The sequence below is a fragment of the Platalea leucorodia genome, assembly GCF_965183815.1.
Source record: "Platalea leucorodia genome assembly, chromosome: 5".
In the NCBI taxonomy this organism is placed as follows: Eukaryota; Metazoa; Chordata; class Aves; order Pelecaniformes; family Threskiornithidae; genus Platalea; species Platalea leucorodia.
The window spans coordinates 72,787,771-72,814,538 of NC_138827.1; the positions used below are offsets into that span (position 1 = coordinate 72,787,771).

Consider the following 26,768-nt stretch of genomic DNA (forward strand, 5'->3'; position numbering starts at 1 on the left):
TAGCTTTTCTGCTAAGCTAAAGGTGCTGGAGATGGTCCTGTTTGAGACAACCTCTGGCTCCCTAGGTGAAGGCTGGGAAACAGGCATCGTTTTCACAAGCAGCTCACAGGGGACAGACATCTTCAAGTGAGCTGCCCCTGGACTCTCCAGACCTGCAGCCTCATGGTCAAAGCCTGAGCAACAGCTCCCACAAGCCATCCCGCTGCTTCTGCAACGCGAGCACCCAAACAAAAAGTGTTTCTGCAGAGGTGAGACCATTTATTTGGGAAAACTGCCTATGTCCAGTCTCTCCTGATTACTGCATTTCCTTCAGCAACAGCTTCGTTTCCCCCTTTCCCTCTAGATTTTGACTGCTCAAACTACAGTGTGGTGCTTGCTCTGCTTTATTTTAAGTTACAGCAGTGGTGGTTACCAGCACCTACAAGAATTTGGGGTTAGTGCAGCCATTATCCGGGCTTTCTTTAGAAGTTTATTCTGAGCAGCTTTCTTCAAACATGGCTTTCAAAATTGTTAAAATGGACCCAGTCTTGGAAAGGGCAATTTGTCTTCATCACCAAGAAAGAAAACATACCATGAACTAATTAGCCCTGATGAGTTTTGCTGCCTCATACTTCCACATCGATCTGAGTGGGACACCTGGGATGAGACCTGTGTGTACTAGTGGCATTGCACCAATTTACACCAGCTGAGGCCCGGCCCAGACACTTTCATCTGGTTGCAGAGGGAAGACAATAGCGAGTAGAGCCATCTTAGTCACGTAAGGCAAGAAAAGTGTGATGCAACTGCTCTAAAACCAGATAGTTTAACAACCCCCAGCAGCATCTGCTTGCCCTGATACCCAGTCCAACTCACACAGCTGACAACCCACCATAAAAGGGCAGCGGGGGGATGTTCATCCAGCAGCCTGGTGGCTAGACACGGCCCTGGCAATGCAACCGATGGGACTACAGGGCCCTCTGGATTTGAGGGCAACAAAGAGAACATATTTCTTCTATTACTGGACACCCCCCCATCATCCTTAAATGAGCACACTCAGTTCTGCAATCCTTCCAAAAGCAGAAATGCAACCGTGCCCAGTGCCAGAGCAATTCTGGGGAAGCTCTGCACCACACTAACCATTTAAGGTCAAACAGCTTATTGGCCAACCCAAACCAGCTCTCAAAGAGGGCTCAGCTCACAGCTAAGCCTGGTTAAATGCCATGATAGATGCCTTAATAAGCACACGAGCATTTCAGGAGATAGCATGGCTGGATTAACACTCAGCGCTGCCCGCGCCTCCGAAGCTGGGTTGCTGTGGTCTCCATGCACAGGCACCCAGCACACACTCCCTTTGCTGGCTGCTCCTGCTCAGGGTAAACTCCCACTCTCTCCCCTTCCAACACCCTCATCAGCTGCGCATCTTTTCCCAGCCATCTGTGGCCGAGAGGAAAAAAAAAAAAAAAAAAGTGCTTTTCTCGGTCTGGCCACCCTCAGCCCCCGGGGACTGGAGCGCTGGTGGCCAGAGAGCAGCACACAGCTGCACACAGCGCGGCCAGGGCAGGCTGCTCGGCAGGCACCCACCGCGCTGCCCCGGCCCCTCCAGTGCCCGCGCCTCGGCGGGGCAGCCCCGCGCCCGGCAGAAGGACGGCCACGGCCTCGGCCGCCCCGCTCAGCTCAGCTCAGCTCAGCTCAGCGCCCCCAACGCCACCCAGCCCCTCAAGAGCGGCGGTTTTCTGCCGAAACCGGTAACCGCGGCCGGGCCGGAGTGCGAACGCCGCGCGCCGCCCCTCAGCGCACGGCGCTCTACCGCCGCCGCGTGTGCCGCCGCCCCCTTATATAGCGCCCTAAAAATAGCTCGCCGCGCACCGCCTCGCGGGCCGCGGGGAGGAGGTGGGAGCCGCCTTGCCGGCCAATCGGCGCCGCCGCCGGCGGCTCGGAACCGCCCCCCGCGCCCTGAGCGGCTCCGCCATTGGGCGACAGTGACTTCAGGCGCGCCGCGGGCCCGCCCCTCCCGCCCCGCCGTTTACCCTACATGGTCACGCGCTGCCTGAGTGGGCCGGGCGGCTGCGCGCGGGGGGGGCGTGGGGCGGGGCGGCCGTGAGGCGGCCGTGAGGCGGCGGCGGCGGCGGTGGCGGCGGGGGGGGCCGGGCCGGGTTTGCCGAGGGAGGGTGAGAGGAAAACGGGGGGCGGGGAGGCGGGGGAAGAGATGTGGTCTCCCGAAAATAGAGAGGGGAGGGGGCGGGGAGGGCGGGCGCGAGCGCGCATGGCCGCGGCGCGGGGCTGCGCGGTGCGCGGCGGCGGGGACGTGCCCCGGTGCGGCGGCCGCGGGGTGCTCGGTGCGCGCCGGCGCCTCTCGTCCTCCTCGGCCCGGCCCCCGGCCCTCGCCGCCCCTCCGCGCTGATTCTCTCTCTCTCTCTCTCTTTTTTTTAAAGTGTGACTGAAACAAAACAAAGCCAAAGGGACGCTGGATCTATCATTGGTTGATTTTCCTCCTTCTTTTTTTTTTTTTATGATCAAAAACAACCCCCCACCCGAGCAAACAAACACACACAAAAGCAGAAAGAAAGGGTCTTGCTCAGCAGCAGCATGGATGTCTTGGCTAGTTATAGTATATTCCAGGAACTCCAGCTTGTCCACGACACCGGCTACTTCTCAGCTTTGCCATCCTTGGAGGAAAACTGGCAGCAGGTGAATCATTTAAATTACTCCTGTAAATCTCTTAAGCGCAGACAGTCGATGCATTGGGGCTGCATTTCTGACTTTATTTTATTTTTGTTCTTTAATTCAGGGTTGGTTTTTTTTGGTGTTTCTTTTTTTTTTTTTTTTTTTTTTTCCGCGTGGGTAGACCTTTAAATCTCTGTATTTTTTTGCCATGACAAACTGAGCAGTCCATTCAAATCTGTCTGCCTTCAGTCCTCTCTGAGCACGCCTGGCAGCACCTGAGATCCGGTGGCGTTCTTTAGGGTTTTGTTTTTATGATGACTACTATTTTTATTTTATTTTTGAGCTTAGGTTTTGGGGTTTTTTTTTTGTTCTTTTAAACAAGGCTGATCACTTCCAGCCAGTGCTGACAACTGGCAGCTGGTGGAAACGGAATAGATCATTCTTATTTTCAGGTAATTAGTATATGTCAATAAAAATCGTAGCTTAAATCAGAGATGGGGGGTGGGCAGGTGTATGGAAACACTAGCAAAAGCTTTTAGGCTAAATTCTGTAACTAGGGAGGTGAGTTATTTTTCATTCTATTTTTTTTCCCTTTTTTTTTTAGAAGGTCGGGAGAAACACACACTTGCTGTATCTTAAAACAATGACGCCTTAGGCTGGTTCCAGTAAACCAGTGTGTTTTGAGGCACCATTGGGTTAATATGCAGACAGAATTACGATACTTTAAAGATGGAAATCAAGTGTTACGAATGCATTAGAATGATGACTGGTGGCATGAATAAATAAGACCAAGGAGAAGAGTAGGTTACAGAGAAAAAGAGTTGTATAAAATGAACTATGAGACCAAATGCATAGATGTATAAATAGTTATCAGCTGCGATACTGAGGGAAAAGGAAAGACAGGCTTCCTTGTTACGGCTGGACATTGTGCGAAAATGCTGTTTCTTGATGTGATTTTCTGGCAGAGGTGATACGCCAGGCAAAATTCTGGAAACTAGTGTCTCTTTAAAAGAAAAAAAAAATCTGCTGGTGGGTAGGAATAGTGGAGTGTGGCTGGGATGACATGTGGTGCTAATGCAGCGCATGGACCCGTGGCACTATCGATATAAGAATAACAAGCCACTGGATTTCATCTTGCCAGCATTCACCTTAGTCTTGGCTAGTGTAAGGGTAGTGTGTGTTAGGTCTCCAGTATGTGACAGTTAGGGACATTCATTTAATTTTTCCTTAGAAGTGTGTGTGGGGAGAAATGTGGACGGTAGGGCTTCAGGGGAGCACTCGGGCTGTAGCATTGTCATCCAGCTGGACCGGGGCTGGATCTTTAAAGGTTTCCCCTAGTAAAATTGTTTTGGCTTCAGCTTTGTGTGCGTATGTGCACACACACAAGAGGTTTATTGACAGCTACAGTGCGAACACATTCAGGATTTAATTTGCAAAATCACCGATCCAACTTTGCTTTATCCTCCGAGGGGGAGGGGATGCTTTTTTGTTATTAATATTCAGCTCGCACATCCATGATGGTCACATCTGCTTTCCTTTTATATTTTTAACATGCTAATTAAACTGAAGAGGTTAATATAATTTCATTTAAAAAATGAATTTCATAGCATCGTTGTTGTTGGATCGGTTGCATATTCAGTTGCGTATTAGTAACAGTCCAGACAGTCCAAAGCGAGATAATCTGTTGACATAGCCAGCATGCTTTAGGCAGTACTGTGTGTGATACTCTGTCTCCTGCTGCCTTCTTTTATGCGTGGAAGAGCAGCAGTTTGTTTTATACAATACAATGTACTGACCCAAGCCCACTGTTACTATTGCAAAATTTAAACTCACACTCTCCTGGTTAAACCCCACTGATTCTCCACATATGTTTGAAAAGAGAAGTTGAAAATAATTTATTACATTTTCCCTTATTTCCTCTAAAATCCTCCAACCAGTGTCTGATATTTCATAGTACATCCTGTATTTACAGTTTGTTTTTATTCCCCTGTTGCTGCCTGGACTCTCCTTGCAAACAACGGGGAGCAAAACTGATGTATCCGTGGTGGGAGCCGCTGAAGCTGGCTGTACAGAGCATGCTGTCACGCAGGCTTGGCAGACCCACTGACACAGAGACCCCAATTTCATTCTCCTGAATCACTCGCAAATGTAGCCAGGTCTTGGGGATTTATTTATTTTAGGCAAACCGTAGCAACTTTGGGACAGGGATGTGTGTGCACATGTGTGTGTTTCTAAAGGTATCCCTTAAAACCGTCAGGCTGCAGTCGAGACCCCAGGGAAAAGAGCTGACAGGGCAGTGACTGATCCCTGCAGGAAGTATGAGGATAGGGAAGCAGCAGCTTTAATTTTGAGTGAAAACACTTGAATGGGTCTTGCCTCCGCTCCCATGAAGAGCTCTGGTGCCATACCCGAGGTCCACAGAGGCTCCAGAGCAGTTCTTCTCCCAGCAGCAAAGCAGCGCCCCAGGAGATTACTTCAGTCTCTTAAAAGGGGGGAAGTAGTTGTGTGGGCCAAGAGCACGCTTCCTTATCACGTTGTGAGCTCCAGTTGTTTTCTGATTAGCAGCTACTAGCACTTGATCTGGAGAGGTTAGTCCGTGCCAGTTCCAGCTCCTAGAAGTGGTGTCTACTGTGATACCGTAAAAGGTGCACTTGCCCCACTGAAAATCAGAGCATGCCTTGGGGTGAAACCGTTGACACAGTCCTGTCTTCCTTTTCTCCTGAGTCTGGATCACACTTTTGTAGCTGCTGGCTGGGGACTACACAGCTGGGGCAGTTGCTCGTATTTCCGATTGTGAAACACCCGTCACTCACTGAGGGCACTGACAGCACAGGCAGGTTGCTAAATGCTTGCATGCAGTCAGCTGATCTCTCCCTTTTTTCCTTCCCACTGCAAGAGAAATGTGAGCAAGTTTGATATCTGTGCTTTTGACAATTAACATTGGAGTTGAATGAGAACAACCCAGCAATATGTACAAAACAAACAGATTTTGTGTAGGAAGAGATTGTCATCTCTTGTGTAGTTTTTTTTTAGGAGGAAAAAATACAAACAAAAAACCCCTCACTCTGCCCTGGACATAGTTTACATTGTAGAAGTGGAAATACCTCAAGTGGAAGGTGGAACCGAATCCGTGATGTGTTTCACGTTATTTTAAAACACATACTGGGAAGGGGAGGGCTTGGTTTTTAGGCAACAAAAGCTTAGCTTCGCTATGTCAGCTTTGAGCGTACTCCTTCAGGCAAAACACTTTTGAGGTCAGGAGGGTTTTTTCTTGGAGTGGGGAGGTCAGGATCTAATGAGTAATTCAAAGCACAACTTCATCAGGAGAGAGAGAACTCTGTTTAGTCTTTGTTTAGCTTTTCCAGTAGTGTTGAGCCACCACGGCGCTGAGAGAGATTAAAGGAAGAGGTGGGCTCTGTGCGTTGGAAAATGAGGCGTTCGCTGTACATCAGCTGACTGGTATCTCGGCATCTGTGTGTTTGCCTGGTGCTTAATCCTGGCTATGACTGAACCCTCCTAGTTGCTCTCTGTCCCTGCAAGCTGACTCTGCAGTACAGGACCAGGGCGGGGGGAGATTTCAGCACCTGCGTGGCTGCTGCGGTGCAGTGGGAGGACCTCTGGCTGCATACGTGTTGCTCGGGGGTAGCTGTCTGATGTGGCATCCCCGAGATTGGAACCAGACTGCTGGGAGAGACAGCACGAGGCCGAAGAGCGCATTGTTACCCTGCAGAGGAAGGAAGTGGGTAGGAGGCTGTTTTTGAGGGAGGCGACTGTGAGGAGCGTAGCCCGTGCAACTGCACATAGTCCCACACTCAGTGTGCCAGGCTGCAAGGACGGGGAGAGCAGGGCTGGGAATTGGGAAGGGCTGGACACGGGGCTTCAGTCTGTTCTTCCTGCTGGGCCTTCACAATGTCATTTGGGGGGGTCATTAAAAGATCAGTGTGCAGAAGGCATCTTTTGTAGTCAGATATGTCTCTTCCTAGGGATAACATTTCAAACCACCCCTATTATCCTTCTCCATAGGCCCCTTGGAGGGCTCTGGACTCATCACCCTTGTGTGGAGAAGGGGTCTGATCAGGAGACAATTTGGGGCTCTCTTCATATTCTGTGTGGGCCATAGGGCAGCCTCTAGCATGGCAATTCCCGTAATGTCAGAGCACAGGAGCACCAAGTGCAGGTCACTGTGTGTGTAGCTGATGCAGGTGTATAAAATCAGCAGGATGTAGGAGACAAACCCTGGCTTATTCTAAAACAGCCAACCTTTCCCACATGTGTCATTGGGCAAAACAGGTCTAATTGGCTGGCAGAAGTGGAAATAGCATTATATCGTTTGCCTGATAAGCATTGCCCAATAACATTTCCTCTTGCCTTGGCTGACCCGGTTGCTCTCAGCTGCAGCAAACAATGATCCTTCCAAGGGAGATGCACGTTTCCTGTAAAGCATAGGATCAAGGAAGCCTTTGTTTTGCTCTTGACTCTGTCGTAGAGCCTTCTTTGCATATTTTTAATCAAGTCTTCTGAGTCTTGGTTTCCCCCTTTCTGAAGTGACTGACAGCAACGATGCTAAGGCATGGTCTTTGCGAGTCTGGGAGGCTGAGTTTTGACCCGTTCTGGCAAAGTGCTTTGAGATCCCTGTGCTGTGTGAGTATCCCAAGGTGACTTATCTAGCAGAACTCTTACATCTTAATGCTGACTTCTGTTTGGCAGACAGGGTCATTTCCAGGCCTATAGGAAAAATTTCCACTGCTACTGGAAAGGAATAAATCACACTGGAGAACATTCCTGCCTCCCCATCGTCTCCATTGTTCTAGTTTAATGGCATAGTTGGCCACTATATAAACTAAACCATCTCTTTTAATATTGCTGTTTCATCTTGGTTCCAGTCACAGTGTAACACATTTCTTAAGTGCTTATAGTACATCATGCCTCTTGAGAATAACTTGGAGAAATGGTTGACTTCCAAGAACAGCCACATGTGTAATGCAGTGTATTTCAGACTCAGCATCGGTCCATTTATACCTGCAGGCTCTCTGCTTGCTCCATGTGCTGAAAGCATGCTCCTATCACCTTACAGAAAGAGACGGAGAAAGAGAAGAAAGACAAACTTGAAACTGTCTCTATTGTTTCATGATTCCTTAATTACAGACTCTGTTGTTATAAGTGATTATTTCTTGGCATTATGAAAGCGTAGAGTCGTGCACTCCACGTTACAGGTCTTAAATAGCTGATTACGTGTGTGACTTGTATCAAGTGATTTTGAAATGGGGTAAATACCTTTAAGCAATGCACAATCATGATGTGGGTACTCAACTAGAAAATATTTTCTCTTGTTTGGGATGCTTTAACCTCCCCTCCCCCAAGCCCACATGTTTCTGTATGTCCTGTTGAATAGGCAATGCATAGATTAGAGTAGGCTACATAAAAGTAATGATATATAGCTGGTCTGCAATGTGATACTTCCATGTGGAAATGGCAGAAGGTCTTCAGTTTCACACAGTAATTTCACACTTAAGCTCTCCAGGGTGGAGGGAAATGGTATCTTCTGGATATTGTCGTATTTTTTGAGGCCTTGTCAAATGACTCTCCACTGAGAAACATCCAGTGTGTTGCTTCTCCGTTCTGCATTGGGAGACGTTATAGGGAAGTGAGACGGAAGCTGCTTCTGTTTGACTCTGTAGCTGCATATGAACAGCCTTGATTGCAATTGCCCTTATAAAACAGGGATTTTGCTCACTGGCTGAGCAGCATTGGTGTTCAGCACGTTAAGCAATGGGGTAATAGTACACCTCATCTTCTATCAAGTTTGTCATGTTCTGCAGAGGGAAGAAAAATTGCAGGCTTTTGATCACCACGCTCAAAACCTCATGAAAAGTTATTCACAGGTATTGTAATTGGTGACGGTTTTCCTTTTTGATGGTAAACCTGAATTCTGGAGAGTTAATAAAGGTGTTTTCAAGAATGGTGCTGAGTCCCTCTTACTTTCCTTTCTGTTTCCCTGGACTCTCAAGTGCCTCCTGCCCATTCCCTTACGTATTCATCTACAGTGCCCCCACTGCTTCCAAGCTCCCAGCAACACTTAGGAGCTGGGAGTGCCATTTTTGTGGTGTCTTTCAGGCTCAAGTTGCAGGAATCACCCGCCTGATTTGATGAATTTCTTCTCCCCACAGGTCCTCCTCTTTGTACTATGGGTGCTTCTGCCTCAGTCCAAACGAGTTTGGATTCACTTGAACTGCAGGGTTCAGCTGATTCTGTAGCAAACAAACAAAACAAACCTGCAGGGAAAGAGCCTCCCCTCCTCCCAAATTTTCCTGAGCAGAGAACAGGTTTGGAGTACAGATGTTACACAGGTATATTCCCTAGCTTGATGCTGTTGTATTTGAGACTGTCCCAGTTTTCTTCCATTGACTTCAGTCTTGATAGGCGCTACACGTTTTGAGTGTCTGAGTTTGGTACCCTCTTGGCTGTGTCTCCTTCCCAGCATTGCCACTTTGAGTTAAAAAATCATGTGCCTGGTTCCCAAGACACTGAGATTGTCTTTAAAGTCACAGACTTTATTTTTTAATTTGATGTTCTTTTTACTTTCCTGGCTTCTGAGCCACTGAAGATTTGTTTTATTGTCTTTTATTCTCAAAAATAAAAAAGCTGGGATTTCCAACAGTTGCTTGATTCCAGCAGCATTAAGAAAATGCCACTATTGTGACATTTTGAGAGCTGGTAGTAGAGAGGTAGGTGTGTACATCAGAAAAAGCTCACGTATTGCTGCGTTCACCAGGCTGTATTTGCCATCCCTGCTCTGGTAGCAGCTGGCGAGGAAGGCTGCCTGTGAGAGCAGTGTTCATGTCTCATTTCCCTTCTTAGAAGAAATCGTTTCAGCCTTTATGCTCAAAGATAGTTAGACATCTTGGATTTCATCAGGACACCAAACCTTTGCTTCTCAGTTCTTCAGTTACAAGGTTACTTGGCAGCTCTTCTGTTCTCTTAGGGCTGCAGCGAGGATTAATATTGGGGGTTTGCAATGCTTGGGCACAGCAGCTGGGGCAGGAGAGGGTTGCACTAGGCTATGGGGAGACGGGCAGCCAGTCCCTCTGGAGCTGCCGGCCCAAATCCTGCCACGCCAGCTGGCAGGTGCTGAAAGCGCAGGACAGCTCCTGCACAGGGAGCCCTTGGTGGGGTGCGGCATTGCCTCTCTGAAAAAACGAAAATAAGGTTCCGAAAGATAAGCTTAAATCCCCCTTCCCAGAGGTCTGTGTTGTCTTTGAGACAACCTGTGTGTAGCACTAATTTGACCCCTTCTCTAGGTTTTCAAAAGGTGTTGGGAGTTCGGTGTAGGAAGCTCGGGCAGGAAGGCATAGATTTTTTTTGTTTAAAAGGTTTAATATATCAGCTCTGATATATTAAGCTGCTCTGATGCTCTTAATCCTTTTATAGCAGGTACCCATCCTCTCCCTGTTCTTGCACATGAAGGATCCTTTCCAGTCCAGAGCATTTCCGCTCAGTGCAACTGTGTATTCATTACATGTGTTATTGTCTGGAGAACTATTAAGATGCATGTGGTACACTTTACAACGTACACTAAAGAGTCTGAGTCATTTATGCACAGGCTGCGTATTAATGCTTGCTGAAGGTCCAGCAGGCATACTCATTTAAGTGTCACAACGGTTTTGAATATGGTCCTTATAGACCGTGTCTCACATGTCCTAATCCTCTTGGTTATTTCCCAGCATTGTGCACCCGAGTGCAAGGCTGGGGTTTAAATCATACGTGGGGGTCAACAGCTCCTACTCTGCAAGGGATAGAGAAGTAGGCAGTGACACAGGCGAGCTTGGGAGACAGTGTGATTGATGGGGAGGGATGCAAAGGAGAAGGATGCTGGCTTGTGAGAGGCTCTTCTGAGACATTCCAGTTAGTGTCCTGATTTACAAATCCTGCACTTAAACCTGCAGCCTCCCAAGGTCAGTTTGAAAGGGACACTGGCATAGGGTTGACATTTGACCACGATGGACCTTTGTAAACCAACATGTTCTGACAGAAACTGCAATCAATGGAAGTATCTCCATCTATGTAATTAAAAAAAGCCCTGGAAGCAGGGTTTTTGGATGGGAACGTCTTGCCCACCTGCTGCCTTTGCAGCTCCCGTGCTGCAGCACTCTTCCCGTGCAACTGAAGCGAAGTGACTGGAAATCAAAGTGCAAATGACTGTTTACTTGGATTGTGCGGTGAGGAAAAATGCATGCAGCATGACAAGTAAATTAGATTTTAAAAATGCTTTCACTACTAATAGGCTACTATGCTGTTAGGCATTTGGTTTTAATCCTGACTCTCGAGTGGGCAAAGTTCATTTTCAAGCATAAGGAAAGTTCTCGGGTTTGTAAACATTCACAATTTCTGCTGACTTGTCTTCACTCCAGCCCAGGAGGGGAATCAGCATTGCGCTGAATTGCTTTGTGCTGCTAGGGGAGAAGTAGGGGACTGCCTTTAATCGCCTGCCTTTATTCTCCACCAGGGCTGGATGGAAAACAAAGGTTCCAGCGAGCAAAGGCCACTATGAAAAATGTTTAGTGAGTGGAAGAGTAGAAGGGGTGAGAGGTGCTCCTGTCTGCTTGCTTTTTACACCCAAAATGGACATTGGCAATATCACAGCACTTGGGTGTGATGTTAGAGACCCAGACTTAAGTCTCTGCTTTGCTTGATTCAGGTCTGCCCTTCCAGATTACATCGTGGATATGTGAAATTTCAGTGGATGACGTGGTGGCTCCAAAACCAATATGTTCCAATAAAGCACTTTAGATTGGACAAAAATGTAATTTTTTTGGAGAATGTTTGGTAGAAGTGTTTCAACCAGTTCTACTTTCTAGAAGTTTCCCTGAGGGCCTGGCCCTGTTTTTGGTGTGAGAGACTTGATTTGGCTAACATCTTCGGCTTTGTTGTCAATTTTAGCCTTCTGTTTCAGGGCTTGCGCCCCTAAAACTCGATTCATTTTTCCCAGCTATTAGTGATTTGGCTAGTAAAAGGTATCCGGACTCTCTGCATCTTTTCAGAACTGCAGCCACAACCCTATGTGATGCCATAAGCAATGTCTGGTTACTTCTGGTCTCTAGCCTGGGGGCCTGCTCTCCCTCCCTCTGGGAGAGGGTCTGGCAAGGCGTGTTGATGCACGAGATGCACAAGAGCGGTGCAGTCGCACATTTTCCTCGGCTCCTCGCAACTGCTGGTCACTCTTCTCCCTGCTCAGCTGCTGCCGGTGAGGTGCTGTGCTGGTTTGTTGGCGTGGAATCGGTGCACTCACCCTCCCTTGGCACCTCTGGCGTGCCGCTGGGTCTGAGGTGCCCCACGTCCCTGGGTGCAGGGTGAGGTGCGTGGCTTGCGGGCTTTGTTGTTTTCCTGTGGCTGCACAGCAGTTTGAAAGGTGCCAGCCCTGCAGAGCTTGCTGCCTGCTTCAAGCTGGTGAAAAGTACTGAATAATCCTGGTTTGGGGTTTGGTTTTTTTCTTTTCTTTCTTTTGGCCTCCCCTGTCAGCTGAGAAAATTTATGCTGCTCCGAAGAAAACATTCCACTCATCTGCAAGCTACTACAGCTGCCATGTGAGTAATAAAGTATGGAAAGGAAGAAGGGAGAAGGGAGAAGAAAGATGGGAGCTGGTGTTTCATATGGAAAGCATCAGCCCAGAAGTGGCTTTGTTTCCGACACGTGGACAGTGGAGAGGCTGCGTTTGCTGCTCAATGGAAAATCTGTGCCGGTGAAAAGAAACCTCCCTCATTAGTGACTAGATCAGAAAGGGAGGGACTTCGGTGTCTCTTGCTTTTATTTTAAAATTTGTCCACATTTTAAAATAGTACGGGAGAAGCAAAGGGCACTGGACTGACTTGATTTGAGAATACAGCCAGTTTGGGCAAAATAGCTCTTTTCTGTCTCCATCTGACGCTGCTGTCCCAGTTCAGCCTGGTGGTGTCACAGCCCTCCCCCAGCTGTTCATAAGCTGTGCCAGCACCTCAGAGTAGCTGTGAACATCTGAAGATTGCTGCAGATCAGGTTCTTAGCAAGGTGCATGTTCCTTCTGCTTGTTTTTGGTTTCTGATCTTTCAGGATAGTGTAAAGTCATGTTTGTAGGCTTTCCTGCACAATCGAGGAAACCTGGAGCTTGGTTTTGGTGCTGAGAAAGGTGGTTCTGATGTAACCAGAAGCCTCTGAGAGTTGGGGCTTTAAGAAACATGTGGGGGTTGCAGTCAAATAGTGAGAGTAGAGTAAGGGGTGTTTCTGTCTGATCAGCCAGAGGAAGGAAGCACTTACAGTTTCGGGGGTCTCCAGTATCTTGGAAGAAGAGACAGACTGCTCTAAGTGCTGATGTGACCCAGTGAAAGAGTGTGTAAGGTGCTTCTCTTGCAGGTTTGAGAACTTCAGGGTAAGTGGATGTCACCTGGGGTAGTCGTCTGCCGCAGGAAAACAGCATAGACTTCTCTTATCGGCGCATCCCTTAGCTCTCCTGTGTTTTTAAAGTGAAAAGAAAGATCGTTGTATACAACATTTGAAAACAGAAGGGCCTGGCTTAATCCGTGAGTTTTTTTCTAGAGGGAAGGAGTCTTTTTAGTGGTTGATTGTACAGGTCAGGAGGAGCTTTGCTGTTTCTTCCACTGATTACAGGATGAAACCTTTCAGACACAGGCTGAAATCTCTGCTCCAGTGCTTCCCTGGATGAAGATGTTTGCTTGAATCAGTGCCTCAGGAGCTGGGGTGATTTGGGACTTAAAGAAGGTAATGCCGGGGTCTTGCTCTGCTCGATTTGCATGCCTCCGGGACAGCCTGATCCCATGGCACCACGCTGTACTCCTGAGTTGGCTGCAAAGCTCATGTTCTCTCTTCACACAGCCCTGATTTTCTGCTCACTCAAGACAGTTCTGTGCTTTGCGAGAGTGACTCCTTTATTACTCTTTCTTGGATGCTGGCAAATGAGTTTCAGGGTACCCAGTTTAAATACTCTTTACTGAGTGTGCCTAGCTTCTCTTGGGCTTTCTGAGCTTTGGTAATTTGTTTAAAACATGAATAAGCCCCAGTAGTTTGAGGGAGAACAGAAGAATGCCAGTGCAGAGTTACTTTCCGGTGAGAAGGACTTGGTAGATGGGTGACTTCCCAGGATAGTTTCTCAGCGCTGAGAAGAATACCAGTAGGTGCACAGACTCCTGCAAAGGCTGCATTGGGATTTCTTTTTCTGACATGAGAAATCCATGTTACTTTTCTTTGAAGAACATATTTGAGGGAGAGCAAGGGAAGCAAGGCGTGGGTGGTTTCTTACTCCCAAATACCTCCGGTGCATGTGACTTTTAGAAAATGCTGAATACTCATCTTCCAAGTCTTGAGTGCCTGTTGAGCTGGACACTGAGTGGATGCCCCAGGTTGAAGACTCCTTCTCACTGGGACTGTCTCACATGGATTATCTTCATGCAGTGAGAGCTATACCAGCTGCAAGGCCTTGTAATTCAGTCAGTGTTTTGTTTGAGCAAGCTGCATCTCTGGTCAGACATTGTTGCACTGTGGTATAAGATGGGAATTTCTGTCTCCTTTCCATTTCTTTATGTTCAAGTGGAAAAGGTCAAGGAAACCTTTGACATTCAGTCCTGAATACTTTTTCTCTTTGTAAATGGGAAGAATAGTACCCACATCACGTTGGGGATTTCAGATCAGTCAGTGAGTCAGATCCTGGGCTGGTGCAAACTGATGCAGATCTGCCAAAGTCCCAGTGGCGATATGCGGATTAACACTGGCCCAGTGTCCACAAAGTCACTTGACACCTTGCAGGAGAATGGTCTATACAAATCCCAGGTCTTGTCAGGATGTGGAATAAATATCAGGATGTGGGCAGAAAACAGCACGCCCATTTTAATGATTTGATTAAAACAATATTGCTGCTCTATGGCTCTCATAAATGTATTTCCACTGGTGTTGGGGGGAGGAGATATTCTCAAGTGCCGTAATGAGAGAGTACATTTTTTAAAATGTTGCACAATAGGCCACTAAGTTGTGCTCTAGCTATATTGGCTTTTTTCTGTTTTATAGTGAGCGTGGCCTTAGGCATCCTATAAATACCATTTCTCCCCCCACCTTCAGCTAATAAATAATGGAAACTGTACTGGAAAGAAATTTTCTTTCCATGAAAGAGTGGGAGGTCCTGAGCTGCCCTCTATAAAACAAAGGATGTAGCATGATTTGTTTTCTTTGGTTTTTCAAGTGAAGAAAACGTGGGGGTGGGAGGGAAAGAGAAGATGTTTCTAAGTGCTAAATGTGCTCTCCCCAACACTGCAAGGTAGGATGATGTCTGGTGTGGGCATTGCTTCCCCCAGGACAGTAATACCCATCTGTGAAATGAAGACAAATGAGAGAGGTTTCTGAACAGTCTCAGTGCATGGGAAGAAGGAAGGATCCCATTCTGTTTTACCCTCGGGCTTTCATATCGAGCAGTGGAAACCAACCTGAAAGTGGATGTAAATGAGCGTCTAAGGGAGCCCTTTGTGTAATTGAGTGGCCTGTGTCATTCAGGGGTCAGACTAAATTATCAGAATGGCCCTTTTTGACCTTAAAATCCGCTTCTCTAAGTAAGTTCGCTTCGAGACCTTTTTGCTCTGTTTTAATGATGTCAAAAAGCTGTAGTGTAAATGTGAGTCATGAAGGGTACCTGCGTGTGCATGTATGGGCGGCCGGACACGTTTCATTTCGAGAATCCATCACACGCGTACTGTGTGTCAGGTTGGAAATGTGTCTCAGAGGAGAGACCAGGTTTGTGGAGGTGGGGGCTTCCTCCTGCACTAACTGGAATCAAAAGCAAGTCCATGTTGTGTCGTGTCGTGTCACGTCGTGTCATGTCATGTCATGTCATGTCATGTCACAGAGAGGGTGTGAGGCCACATTCTGACTGTGGCTTGGCCTCTAAGGTTAGAGAAGGGTCAGGGAAGACCTTGTGTTCAGCAAAGGGGGTCTTATGGGCTAATTTGGAAGGCAATTGAGGATCAAGAGCAGGGTGCACATGATAAAAAGTCATTTTCGGTCACTGCCTTCATCCAGCAACAATAAACTGTGCATATAAGCAGATCTGGTCCAGAAGCACATAAGCTCAGAGATTAACACTGTTAGATCATGAAATTCTTCTGCCCAGGTGTCATTTCTTACTGTATGCTTGGTGGTGCTTTCCAGTCTCATTTGAAATCCACCTAGCATGAAAGCATGAAGCCCTGCTTTCCTTGGAAACCTAATTTAGGGGAGGAATATCTAACAGGCTGTTCTGTCTCCTACCTGAGTCTAATTCCTCCCCCTCCCATATTCTCTCTCTTCTCCATGAGCAAGTCCATTGCTTTGTTTGGGTTCACCCTGTTCATAGCTGCACGGTCTGTGATGCTTTTTCCCATCTTTATATTAGCTCTTTCAAGGATTTTTGTCTAAATGTGAAATGAGACCTCTGCTCATTGACTGGAGATTATAATACTGACTGTAGAACAGATGTGATAAATAGTAATAAATGTGCATGTCCCTTTCAATTTTGTCATACTTTCCATCTCTGTGTTCCTTCTAATTTTCCTGTATATCAGATGCTAAGAATGTGTCCTCGAAGCTATATTGGTCTTCTCTGTGTCTTATCTGTTCTAGGTCTCTTTTCAGCCTTACCGGATCTCTGCTTTGTATTGAGTGTGCATGTTGTCTTGCTATTTCTTCCATAAATGCATTAATTTGTCTTTTTCCAAATTCAATCTCAAGGATTTATTTCCTGCCCCTGTGTGATTTTCTGTATATACTGCCTCTCTCTGCTGGCATCACAAAAAAATTTAGCATTTCCTCCTTAAGCCCTTTTCCCTGCTTTTCTTCACAATGAAAGCTTTTTATCAGTTTCCTTATTTTTCCAATTTGTTTTTATTAAGCATGTTTTTGTAGTGAGGGCTGCGATCCATCAAAGTAAACGGAAACAAAGAAATTGATGCCAAGTTTTTGTTTGTTTGTTTAACGAAACAGATCAGACTTTAAACGGGATGAAGCCAAATTGGTGCTGATGACTTGACTTGATGGTAGCTGGTTCTGAATGCTGGCTCTTGACAAAGAGTTGTGGAAGACCTCAGCATTTTGAAGAGCCTAAAAACACAAATACCACCATGGGGCTGAAAATCACGTGGTGGTATTAGTATCGGGAAGAGCAGGGTCGCTGTGAGTTGCTGCTCTTTGTTTGGGAAACAGTATCTGTATGCTGGTTAGTTAGTTAGTTGAAGACCACTGTTTTTGTGGTTGGTGGATGTGAGGTGGGTGTTTAACCTGGATCATGGTTAAAGGGTAAAGGCCCCTTGAATTTCGGTGCCCACCCAGCACACCTCCGCCCTTCTTTTCAGCCAAGGGAGCTGTTCCGAGGTGGGCAGGGAGCAGGCCTGCCCAAAACGCTGCGGGGTCAGCGGCGGGATCCCACCACCGTCCCTCTGGAGGGTCCCCCCTCTGCCACCACCCATCGGCGTGGGTGGCTGTGGTGGCCTTGAGCAGGGTGGCTCCCTGCCACCCTGGCTCCGCCACCTTAAAGAAGGATTTGCCAAAGCTGCTAGCGTGAGGCAAAGGAGCCTGCCTGAGCCGGGGAGGGCATTAGCTGCTCTGGACTGCAAGGCACTCTTTGGTTCGCTTGGCGGATCACCCCAGGCTCTGGACCTTCCTGCTGTGTTTGTCCGCTGTGCTGCTTTTAACCGTCTCTGCTCCTTTGAGTCAGCTTGGGCTGCTCGCATGGCAAAGAAGTACTTTCCTGGTGTTTCAGAAGGTGGGTGATTCCCTTTCCTTCCTGTGCAGGAGGAAAGCTGCTCGCCCCATGCAGGGTCTGCCGGGGTTATAACAAAACAGTGGGGCCTTGCCAAATAGCAATGAGGTGCACAGCTGGCTGTGGGCAGCTGGGCTCTGCTGGTTTTTGCTTGGTTCTGCCTCTGTGAAAACTTCTTACAGAAACTGTCATCTTTCTCCCCTTTATTCAGCAAGCTCTTAAGCTGTGGGTGTCCGTGAGGGGTTTTTGTGTGGAACGCAAGGACTGTAAAGAAGCAGGTCCTAAACCATGTGCTGTTGCTAATGATCCTGCAGACCAGCATGTAAAAAGCCAAATGTTTTAACAGAAATTAAGGAGTGAAAACAAAGAAGGGACCTGCTACAGTGAGGCACCATGTGGCACCGTCCTTATGACTTGATGGTGCGATTGCACTGGTCTACATCCTGGGTGTATTCTTCCATCTAATGACTGACTGGAAGAGTTGAAAACAGAGGGGTATGCAGAAAATCAACTGTCCATCCAGATGTTAATCAGTACAAAAGTTGAAGTTCAGAAATAAATTATAAAGGAGAAAATTGTGGGAAAGCAGTATTCTCTGTGCCTACCTCTATTTCAGTACCAGGGATTGTGCTGACAAATTTGTTCAGTCTGGAGCAGCAAAAACCCTCAGCAGTACCCCAATAAGTCAGAGGACCTGACACCTACAGTCTTGGAAGTAAAACTTGCAAGTTGCCTTTTCGAGGCTCAAATTTGCCAAGAGCAATGACAGAGCTGTTTCGGCAGAGAAAAATACATAGCCTTTCATCTAAGACCCAGAGATTTAGAGCATTCAGATGTCTGTCTGATTTGATGGTTGGGCTTTGAACAGATAGGATGCTTCAGAGCCATTGCCCTTACAGAGCAGGGAAGCTGTAGCGTGCCCATTTTACAGGCTGGGAAATTGGGACACCCAAGTGCTAAGTTGTTGGAGAGAGGAAGTCGAGAGCAGAGTTTGAAAAGGATACCAGCTCCCTGATCTCCATTTTAATTAAATTCTTTCTGCAATTGTCTTCCCTGGCAGTTTAACTGGTGGAATCTGGTCTAGCAGAGGAATTTTTGGCTGCAAACTTGACAGGAATATTTTTCTGGGCCAGATCCTTGCTTAGTGTAAATTAAGATGACTCCACTAGCTATGATCCCATGAAGCGCTAGCGATTTCCTCCTCCCTCTGAGAATCTGGCCCTGGTTTGCAGACAGTGGGCAGTGTCATATAATTTGTTCTTTTTAATTTTAGTCTGTCTAGACACTTCTGCAGCACCCCTTTCTGGGAGGATTTTGTGCCAGCAGCTCTGGAGCAGCACCACACTTAGCTGGTGAGAAATGCTTAGCAAACGCTGCGTGGAGGTGGCCTGGTGTGCTCAAACTCAGCATTTCACCTCCCTGGTGCAGGGTTTGGCTTTTATCATCTGGGTGTTTTGTGGTGGAGAGGCGGCAGAAGGGATTCGCGGCAGGATTTCTTCCCTGTGGAGGGGGAGCAAGTCTGTCGTTTTCCCCGTTTTTGATGATGTGTTGTCCCAGCTGAGTGCTGGAGAAAGATGGCTGGTGCCAATGCAGCATTTCTGTGGTAGTTTTTCTTTCCAGCAATGGATGACACACCTCTCTTTGTGGGTAAGAAGGTCTTTCTCCTGGTTTTAAAGGCCATTTGCTGGTCTTGTGTTTATTATTAGTCATTCCTTCCTCCCATGCTGTCAGTATTTACCACTCAGCCTTTAGCTGCTCTGCTGTGTTTTCTCCCACACTGAGTCACCTGGCATAGAGGTGGTACCTCTCTAGCCTCCTTCAAACTTGTCACGAGGCACACACAGGGCCTAGTTTTTACAAAATCCTCAGATTTGCTGGCCATGGTTAAGCAGGTGATTAGCTAGGACTGTTTTTCTTCCCCTTTCATTCTCTTGCCAGTTCCTGAGTTACTCACCAGTAAGAGCCAAACAGAAAGGCCGTGACTCTGGCTGGGGCTCAGGAGCGGCAGCGATATATACCCTTTTACTACCATTATTTCTGCTTGAATCCAAATGCATTTGACTCAACCCCTAATCCTCATAATCATTTTACAGAATTTGCTAATCATAAAGTCCTGCCTTCTGTTGTTAATCACCTACATTTATGTGTCTGTACCCAGCCCCCAAAAGGAAGGGTCTTCATGGCTGCAGAAAAAAGCCTGAAGATAGGGATTTTAAAGTCGTTAAAAAACAAAATTTCTTTTTGAGAAAAACATAAAGCACACACTATTTCTGGGATTCCACCTGATCTTTATCAATACTAACGAAGCAGAGCTCTCCCAAAAAAGCAGCTTGAATGGAAATGGGTAAGAGATTCTTTGTGCAATCTTAATGATTTTGAGAGAGACATTTCCCCTGTGAATTGCTGTAGGAGTTTGCACCCCTTCCCCCACGCTCAGCAGAGGCAAGAACATATGACTATCCTCATGTAAGGTAGCGCAGTGTTAATAATGCTGCTGTATTGATCAAATTGGGCTGCTTTGTCACCAGGGACATCTGGGAGGATTTATTCTGACTCCTAAGGCTGTGCCTCCTAAAGTGCATTTTCCAGTCCTTTCACTAGGCAAAGGGTGTGCTGTGCTTTTTTGTCTTAGCCTGCAGGAGCGACAGTTTTCAAAAGATTTCATGGTGTCCCACCATCCGCTGCCTCTATCATTTCTGCTCTCAGGGCTCCCACCTCACTCCCACTCAGAGCTGGACGTGTCTCAAGTTCAAATATGCATTGCGGCGAGATCCAGTTGTTTGCCCTTGGAGAGCGCCTGGAGGAGCAGCTGCTGGCTGCTGGAATGTGGATAAACACAGGGTGACGGGAACAGGAGAGGCTTCCTCTTTGCTTAGAAAGTGAGCAAAACATCGGTAAGAAAGCAGCGCAGAAGGAAAAACATGTGCAGGGTGGTTTTGCTCCCCCCCGCCCCCGCGGCTGATATTCATGACCTTGTTAAAAAGATCGGTCTGCTTCAGAGACTGCACGTGGTCGTTCTTAAGTGTAGGGAGAAACCGAATGTGGCTTTTATTTTTCCATCTGATAAATTGCCAATTGCAGGTTTTACTTACAGAACACTCTGAGTAGTCTGAGAAGAACACGATCACCTTGATATTATATTTATGAGTAAAAATGGTGTGAGGCAAAGAAAGCTTAGCTCGCATGTAAAGAAGACTTTTAAGGCAGTTTTTGCTTCCAGGAGTGCACCATTACTTGTGGTGGGGGAGGGACACATTAGCAGGCTTGACAGGAGGACTGAAATGCCTAGGGGCACTCAGGGGCTTGCAGGGGCAGTTTGACATCATGCTTCTTTGACAGGTGTCGTGAGCTCGGTGCTGGGTAGTGATGGGACATCTGCAGAGCGGGGAACGGTTAGAGACACTTGAAATGGAGGAAGACCCCTCAACCTTACTCTGGTGATGGTGGGAGCACCTCTGGGGCACTCGGAGCAGAGCCCATGTGTTCAGCAGTGCTGCGATGTATTCTGCAGGGGCTCAGGGTGGCAAACGAGTCGTGCCTGGAAAATTGTGTCCTGGATGCGTAGGCTGCCAATAGTGCCGGCTATATAGCTAAAGAAGCACAGTTTGAGTGCATTTCTCTCCCTTTCTGAGTCCCAGTTCTTGGACTGCTGGGTCTGAAGCAGATCCCTCCAGCAGGCCTGGGCACTGCAAGGCATTTTGGCTCTCGCTTCAGCTCTGATATCATGCAACCACTTGGGAAGCACAACCGCTTGGGAAGCGGAGCCGGCTGGAGGCGAAGCAGCAAAGTGCTCCCAGGAATGTTCCCTGCGAAGCAGAGACTCAGCCCTGTGGTCTCTTGTGTGGCTCCTCCTCTCCCAGCATAAAGGTTACCTTTGTATGTTTATAACCAAAATAAAATTGCAGCTCCTGAAAGCTATAATTTGTACTTGGGGAACATAATGTTTGTGTTTAGCTATTGCAGGGATTGTACCAAAGCACGGTGACAGAGGACTGGAAGTGTTTGGGATGACGATAGCTGGCAACAGACTCTGCCTTTGGGGGCTACTAAAAACAGCTTTAGTTAAGCAGTATCGATGATAAACAAGATGCCAGGGAGGATTGGTTGTACTGTGAGGAAGAGGACCCCACTCCTGCAGCGGGAGAAGCTGTCCTTCCTCAGTTCCTGCTCTTCCCCTTCCCACAAACCGAGCCAAGAGAGCCTGGCCTCAGTCTTCCAAGCTGTGACACTGGAGACTTCCATCCCATCTGAGAAAGACAATAGAGGGAAGGAGTGGTATACAGCCAACCCACAAAGGCAGGCTTATCTCGGGAGATGCTATATAGGCTTAAATAGATGTGGAAAAGGGAAATTGGGAAAAATAGGACACTTAAGGTAAACTAACTACATTTTTTAAACATTTGAGTTGGAAATATGCCAGATAACATGTCCACTGTTGAGACTATAATGACTACAATATGTTTCCTCTTTTCCTTGTTGGTAAGCGGGTTTTGTTTGTTTGTTTTCTGGAGAGTGGTGAGGGACCGCAGTTCCCTGCAGTGCATGCGTAGTGAGCTGGAGCTGTCTATGGCTGTTTAATGGGTAAGGCTGCAGTGCTGTGAACGTGACATCTTCCAACTCCTGGCATCATCATTTGGACCTTTTCTTCTCAGGGAAAGATGCAGTGTCGAGTTTAATTCTGTTTACTCCAAGAGGATACATAGGGATGGGACCAGAAAACCGAAGGCCTCTCAGCCGTGCAGGTGCAGGCAGACGGCATGCTAAAAGCCTTGCCATCAGAGATACACCTTCATCTGGTATCATCTCTGCAAGGTGGTGCTGAGTGTTGTGTTCGGTGGTGTACCTGGAATTAATTTGGGAACCCTCCCAATTGATTTTAGAGGGAAAGGTGCCAGCATAAACTTGAGGCAGGGTCTGGCAGTTTTGCACAGTATTCTCCAATACGTTTCCAGGGATATTTTGCCAGGAGAAACAGAAGGCTTAAGAGAAAGCATGAAGAGGGACACTGACTTGCCTTGATTGCAGGGCTCCTGCCCAAGTAAAGAGTGTTGCTGAGGAAATGCAGAAGAAACAAGGGAAGGAGAGGGTGCTCGTAGGCTGAAAAGAAGAGCCTCTCTGAGGTCCTGGAGTCAGAGAGGTTTCTGAGCAGGGCTCAAACAGGTCCCATCCCATCCTCCACCTTCAGGAAGAGTAGAGCTTCTGTTTCTCCTGATGCTCCATCACAGTGCCCAGCCTCTGCTTTTCACCAGCCTGCTTAGAGTAACAAAATACCACTCTTTGGGCCTTTCTGAGTTGTAGTCTCTGCAGACTTGGGACTCTGCAAGTACCCATACCGGGCATTTCTATGAAGGCATGTCGTGATGGCTTATCATATAGTTAGCTCATCTAACAAAAGACAGTCTTCTGCACAGAAACATTTTGAATTAACCATGGTGCTGCTTGGATGCTGGGAAGTTGTCGCATCTTCCAGGAATACCAAGACATTGCATTCCTTCTAGGCTATTTTCTGGCTGCTGGGCTATTAATAACTTTGTCCTGAAATAGCACTTTCATATTGCAGCGTATTAAAATCCATAACAACTGGGTGGGTGTCCACAGTCAACAGACCGAAGAAAGCAAGCCAGCGCGAGAGCTGTGGTTGTGTAAATTGGCTCACAGAGGTGTGCTGACTCTAAGCAGCTGGTGATCTGACCTGCCGAGCTTTCTCAAGTCAATAAATGGCAGGGCTTTAAATGGGATCTGTTGGCTTCCCATGCCGTGCTGCAGCCAGTAGCCGTACAGCCTGCTGGAAACCACGCTGATGCGAGACTGATCTCGTGATCCTTTCATGAGGAGTGAGCAATGCCTTGTCCAGTTTTGACAGTGCACCTTAAGTTGCTAATGATACCCACGAAAGGCCCTGCCAGATCTCCTTTTTGTTTGATTTAATGCATTCTGGGGATACAGGTCTTCTCAGATGCCTGTGGGCAGCTGCCTGGGTTGCTGCTGAGCAGTTACGCCAATACTGGCAGGTGCTTTACCAATGTGCTCCAGCAAATTGCTTTTAAAGAGGACCGTGCTGCTTTTATCAGGGTGCATGGCAGCCCAAGTGCACTGCCTGTGAGATTTGAGGCTGATCAAAATCCCTGGTGGCTAGAGTTTTGAAACAAGCACTTTGGCAGAGCAGCGTAGAAAAGAAAAGCAATGGAAAACCAAAGGGAGCATCCTTTGGAGGGCACCTGGCTTTTGAGTGAGAGGCAAGTTTACCTGCAGTGGGACATTCAAGCGTGAAGGCTGTTGTTTCTGTCCATAGATGATGAGAACTCTGGTCTAGAAGTGGCAGAAACCAGTTTGTGAGTACCTCAGTATAGACTGCCCAAATGTAAAAAAAAAGAAAAGAGAAAAAAGAGACAAATCCAAGTATCAGGATGTCTGAAGTTGGTGTTGTTTTTAAATTCTTGCTATTTTTCCATTTGGGTTACATTGTTCCTAATAAAGTAGACAAGATTCGTAATATAAAATAACCATCTTCAGCTGCCTAAGAACATGTCAAATTCTGCTTCACGTAAGCCACAGAGTTAAGTGGCGCTAATCAAGAGCAGAATTTCATGGAGTTTGAGTGTTGGCAAGGTCCTCAGCTGATGTAAACAGGAACCATGAAATCAGGGCTGCTCTGTGCTGATTTACCCCAGCTGAGAATCCGTTGTGCTTCCCATGGCTTTGTTTCTAGTCAGAGTTTTTTTTCTCAGTGTAACGGTGAACCTCAAGTCTGTTGTCTTCTCTTTTCCTTGCCCAGAGTGGCATATTTATCACAGCAGCACATGCATCTTCTTGCTCTTGTAAGATAACAAATTGCCCAAATGATTTTAAAAAAAAAATCAAAGAAAAAAGCAGCAAATGGCTTTTTGTAAATGTGCTTGGACAGTTGCTGTGCTCACGTTAAAGTCTAAACTTCAGCCAAACAGCCCACTGCTCCCTGCGTGGCTGGAGGCAGGCTTTGGTCCTATATGTTTATTATCGTTTAGAAATGGAATAAATGCTCTTTTATTCTTCTTTGTTCTGACCTTATTCTACAACATATTCCCCTCCTTCCTCCTGCTTCCTGTTTCCCAGACAGGTCCCCACCTCTTCCTCCCCACAGCCAAAAATAATACAGAAGGGAACATACAAAAGGTTTTTTGAGCCATGAGATGTGATAATGAATGGGCATCATGTACAGCGTAGATACAGTAGTCCAGTGCAAAAATGTTGAACACGCAAAGTCTAGATGAGGAATCGCACATTTTTGGGTTAGGAATTCAGTGTTATGCATCCTCTGGTTTAATATGTTTTTAGATCAGAGCAGAAGAGATGACTCGCAACCCAGGACTCTTAGGAAATGTAGCATATATTGAGTGTATTGATCACATCTCCTCTCCAGGTTTGATTTAATAAGCTAATTGTGAAGAATTGTGCTTACGAATATGCTGTTGCCTGAGAGCGTGAGCACACAACTAGTGTATACGTTTGTGTCAGCTGCTGAGGAGGAAATGTTAAGCTATCTCTGGATGTTAATGAAACATCTCTAAAGAGTACATTTTTTCATTCATGATCCTATCCAGAGTAATTACAAGGAATCCAATTCTGCTGTGTAACCCCACTGCAATACTCTGTAAGGATGAATCTTAATTGAGGATTGAGACCTGAAATATTGCTCTGCTTTGTATGTTCCACAGCCATCAGGATTTGCTCTTGCGTATCCATTTCCTGTGAGAAGTTTACCACACTCTGGGGCATGCTTTGAACCTGATCCTTTGATTTCAGTAGGAGCTAGGACTGGCAATTCAAGGAGCTAATTGTGCCTTTTTTGCTATTTATAATGCTAAAATAAAGCTGTTTCCAAACTGGACGGCAACAGGTTAAATACACACTTGAAGAAGTTGAGGGAAAAGTTTGCAGTGAGGGCCACTAGCCAGCTCACTCAAAGCCATCCAAGGCTGTTATATAAATAAATGATCTCTTCAGAAAGATTTTGAAACACACTTACATTACATATATATAATTTCTCAAATGGTCATTGTATGGCTACTTGCCGTCTGGATTGCATGGCAGCCTGTAGGGCATGTGCTGGTGTACAAGCACACATGGGTTTTACCGTATTTTGATAGTAGCGCAATGGGCTGTGTGCACTTTTGAATTCTTGATTTGGCTATCCTTAATCCTTTGCTGACATTGATGCTATTTTTTGTTGTTGTGACTGGTTGCAGATATTTTTTCTATCTTTATTAAACCGGCAAAAAACAACAAAAGCCCTCCAAAGCCCTGGTTCAGTGTTTGCAGATTTTTCATCCTTTTTTTTTTTCCTAGATGCCTATCAAATTGAGCCATGCTTAGCTGCAGTCCTTTGTTCAATATTTCACAACCAGTGCACTGAAATCCTCTATGCTTAGAGCCCAAATACCACAGATTTTTAGTGAACAACTTTGTCTTGTCCATTTAAAAGGATATTTGTTAGATAAGATATATTTCATTATCACTAAGTTTGGGACCAAATCTTGATTTTGACTCCTTGGTTGGAGTTATAGGTTCAGACCTTTTTTCTGTTTGAGACATCTGTTTTACCACCCATTTCTGCTGGTGGAAATTGCTAATTTATGGCAAAATTGGTTTTGATCCTTTGAACTTTAGAGGCTGATCAGTCTTTGATAACCCTGGTTGCATCATGCCCCAGAGCAACAGGAAAGTGGCTTACGTTTATATGAGGGCAGTGATTCTGTCCTTTAAGTAAATTTGCAGAACTTTTTACATTAAAGTGTATCTTTGCTGAATGTGGTTTAGGCTTCTGATTTCAGTATCTTTTATTCTCTGAAGCAAAATGCTGTGGAGAACATCCAGGGAGAAAGCCGTCTGGGTCATGGTAGGAGGGTGTTCGTTGAGAGTGCTGTTGTGCATGAATAACAGTGAACAGGCTGGTTTGGCTAAATACATTTCGTTAAAGGTTCATTCTTTGGGCTGAGCCCAAGGGCGAAAAAGGGCACAGGCCATTATTATATTGAAGAAATTTGCAGAGGCTTCAGTCCCGTGTAGCATAGTCAAGAGTTAATGGACTTGTCCATTGCAGGCTGTAGTGGCCGGTGAGACCCATTCAGCCGGTGTTAGAGGACTACCCTGACGGCTCAGGCATATGGTGAAGTTACCACAGGAAAACAAGTCTTTGTGTGTCAAGCGATCTTTGTTGACTATGTGTGTGCCTGCTTTTTGCTCTTGGCAAAAGCCTGTTTGTTGAGCATACAGTTAACTTGATTTGCTTCATATATACAAGGGATTAAGAACTTGCATGCAGATATTTACCATGAGTTAGCTGTCATTAGGTGTCTTATTGTTGTACCTGAAAAGTGGGTTT

General features: G+C 46.6%; 1 protein-coding gene across 1 annotated transcript in view; it reads left to right on the top strand.

Moving 5' to 3' along the window:
• The first annotated feature begins 2,562 nt into the window (after nt 1–2,562).
• Nucleotides 2,563–26,768, top strand: part of KLF7 (KLF transcription factor 7) — a 56,658-nt gene continuing 32,452 nt past the window's right edge. The window contains exon 1 of the mRNA XM_082311773.1: nt 2,563–2,667. Within this exon, the coding sequence (XP_082167899.1) occupies nt 2,566–2,667 (102 nt within the window). The 5' untranslated portion in view covers nt 2,563–2,565. The remainder of the gene's footprint in view (nt 2,668–26,768) is intronic.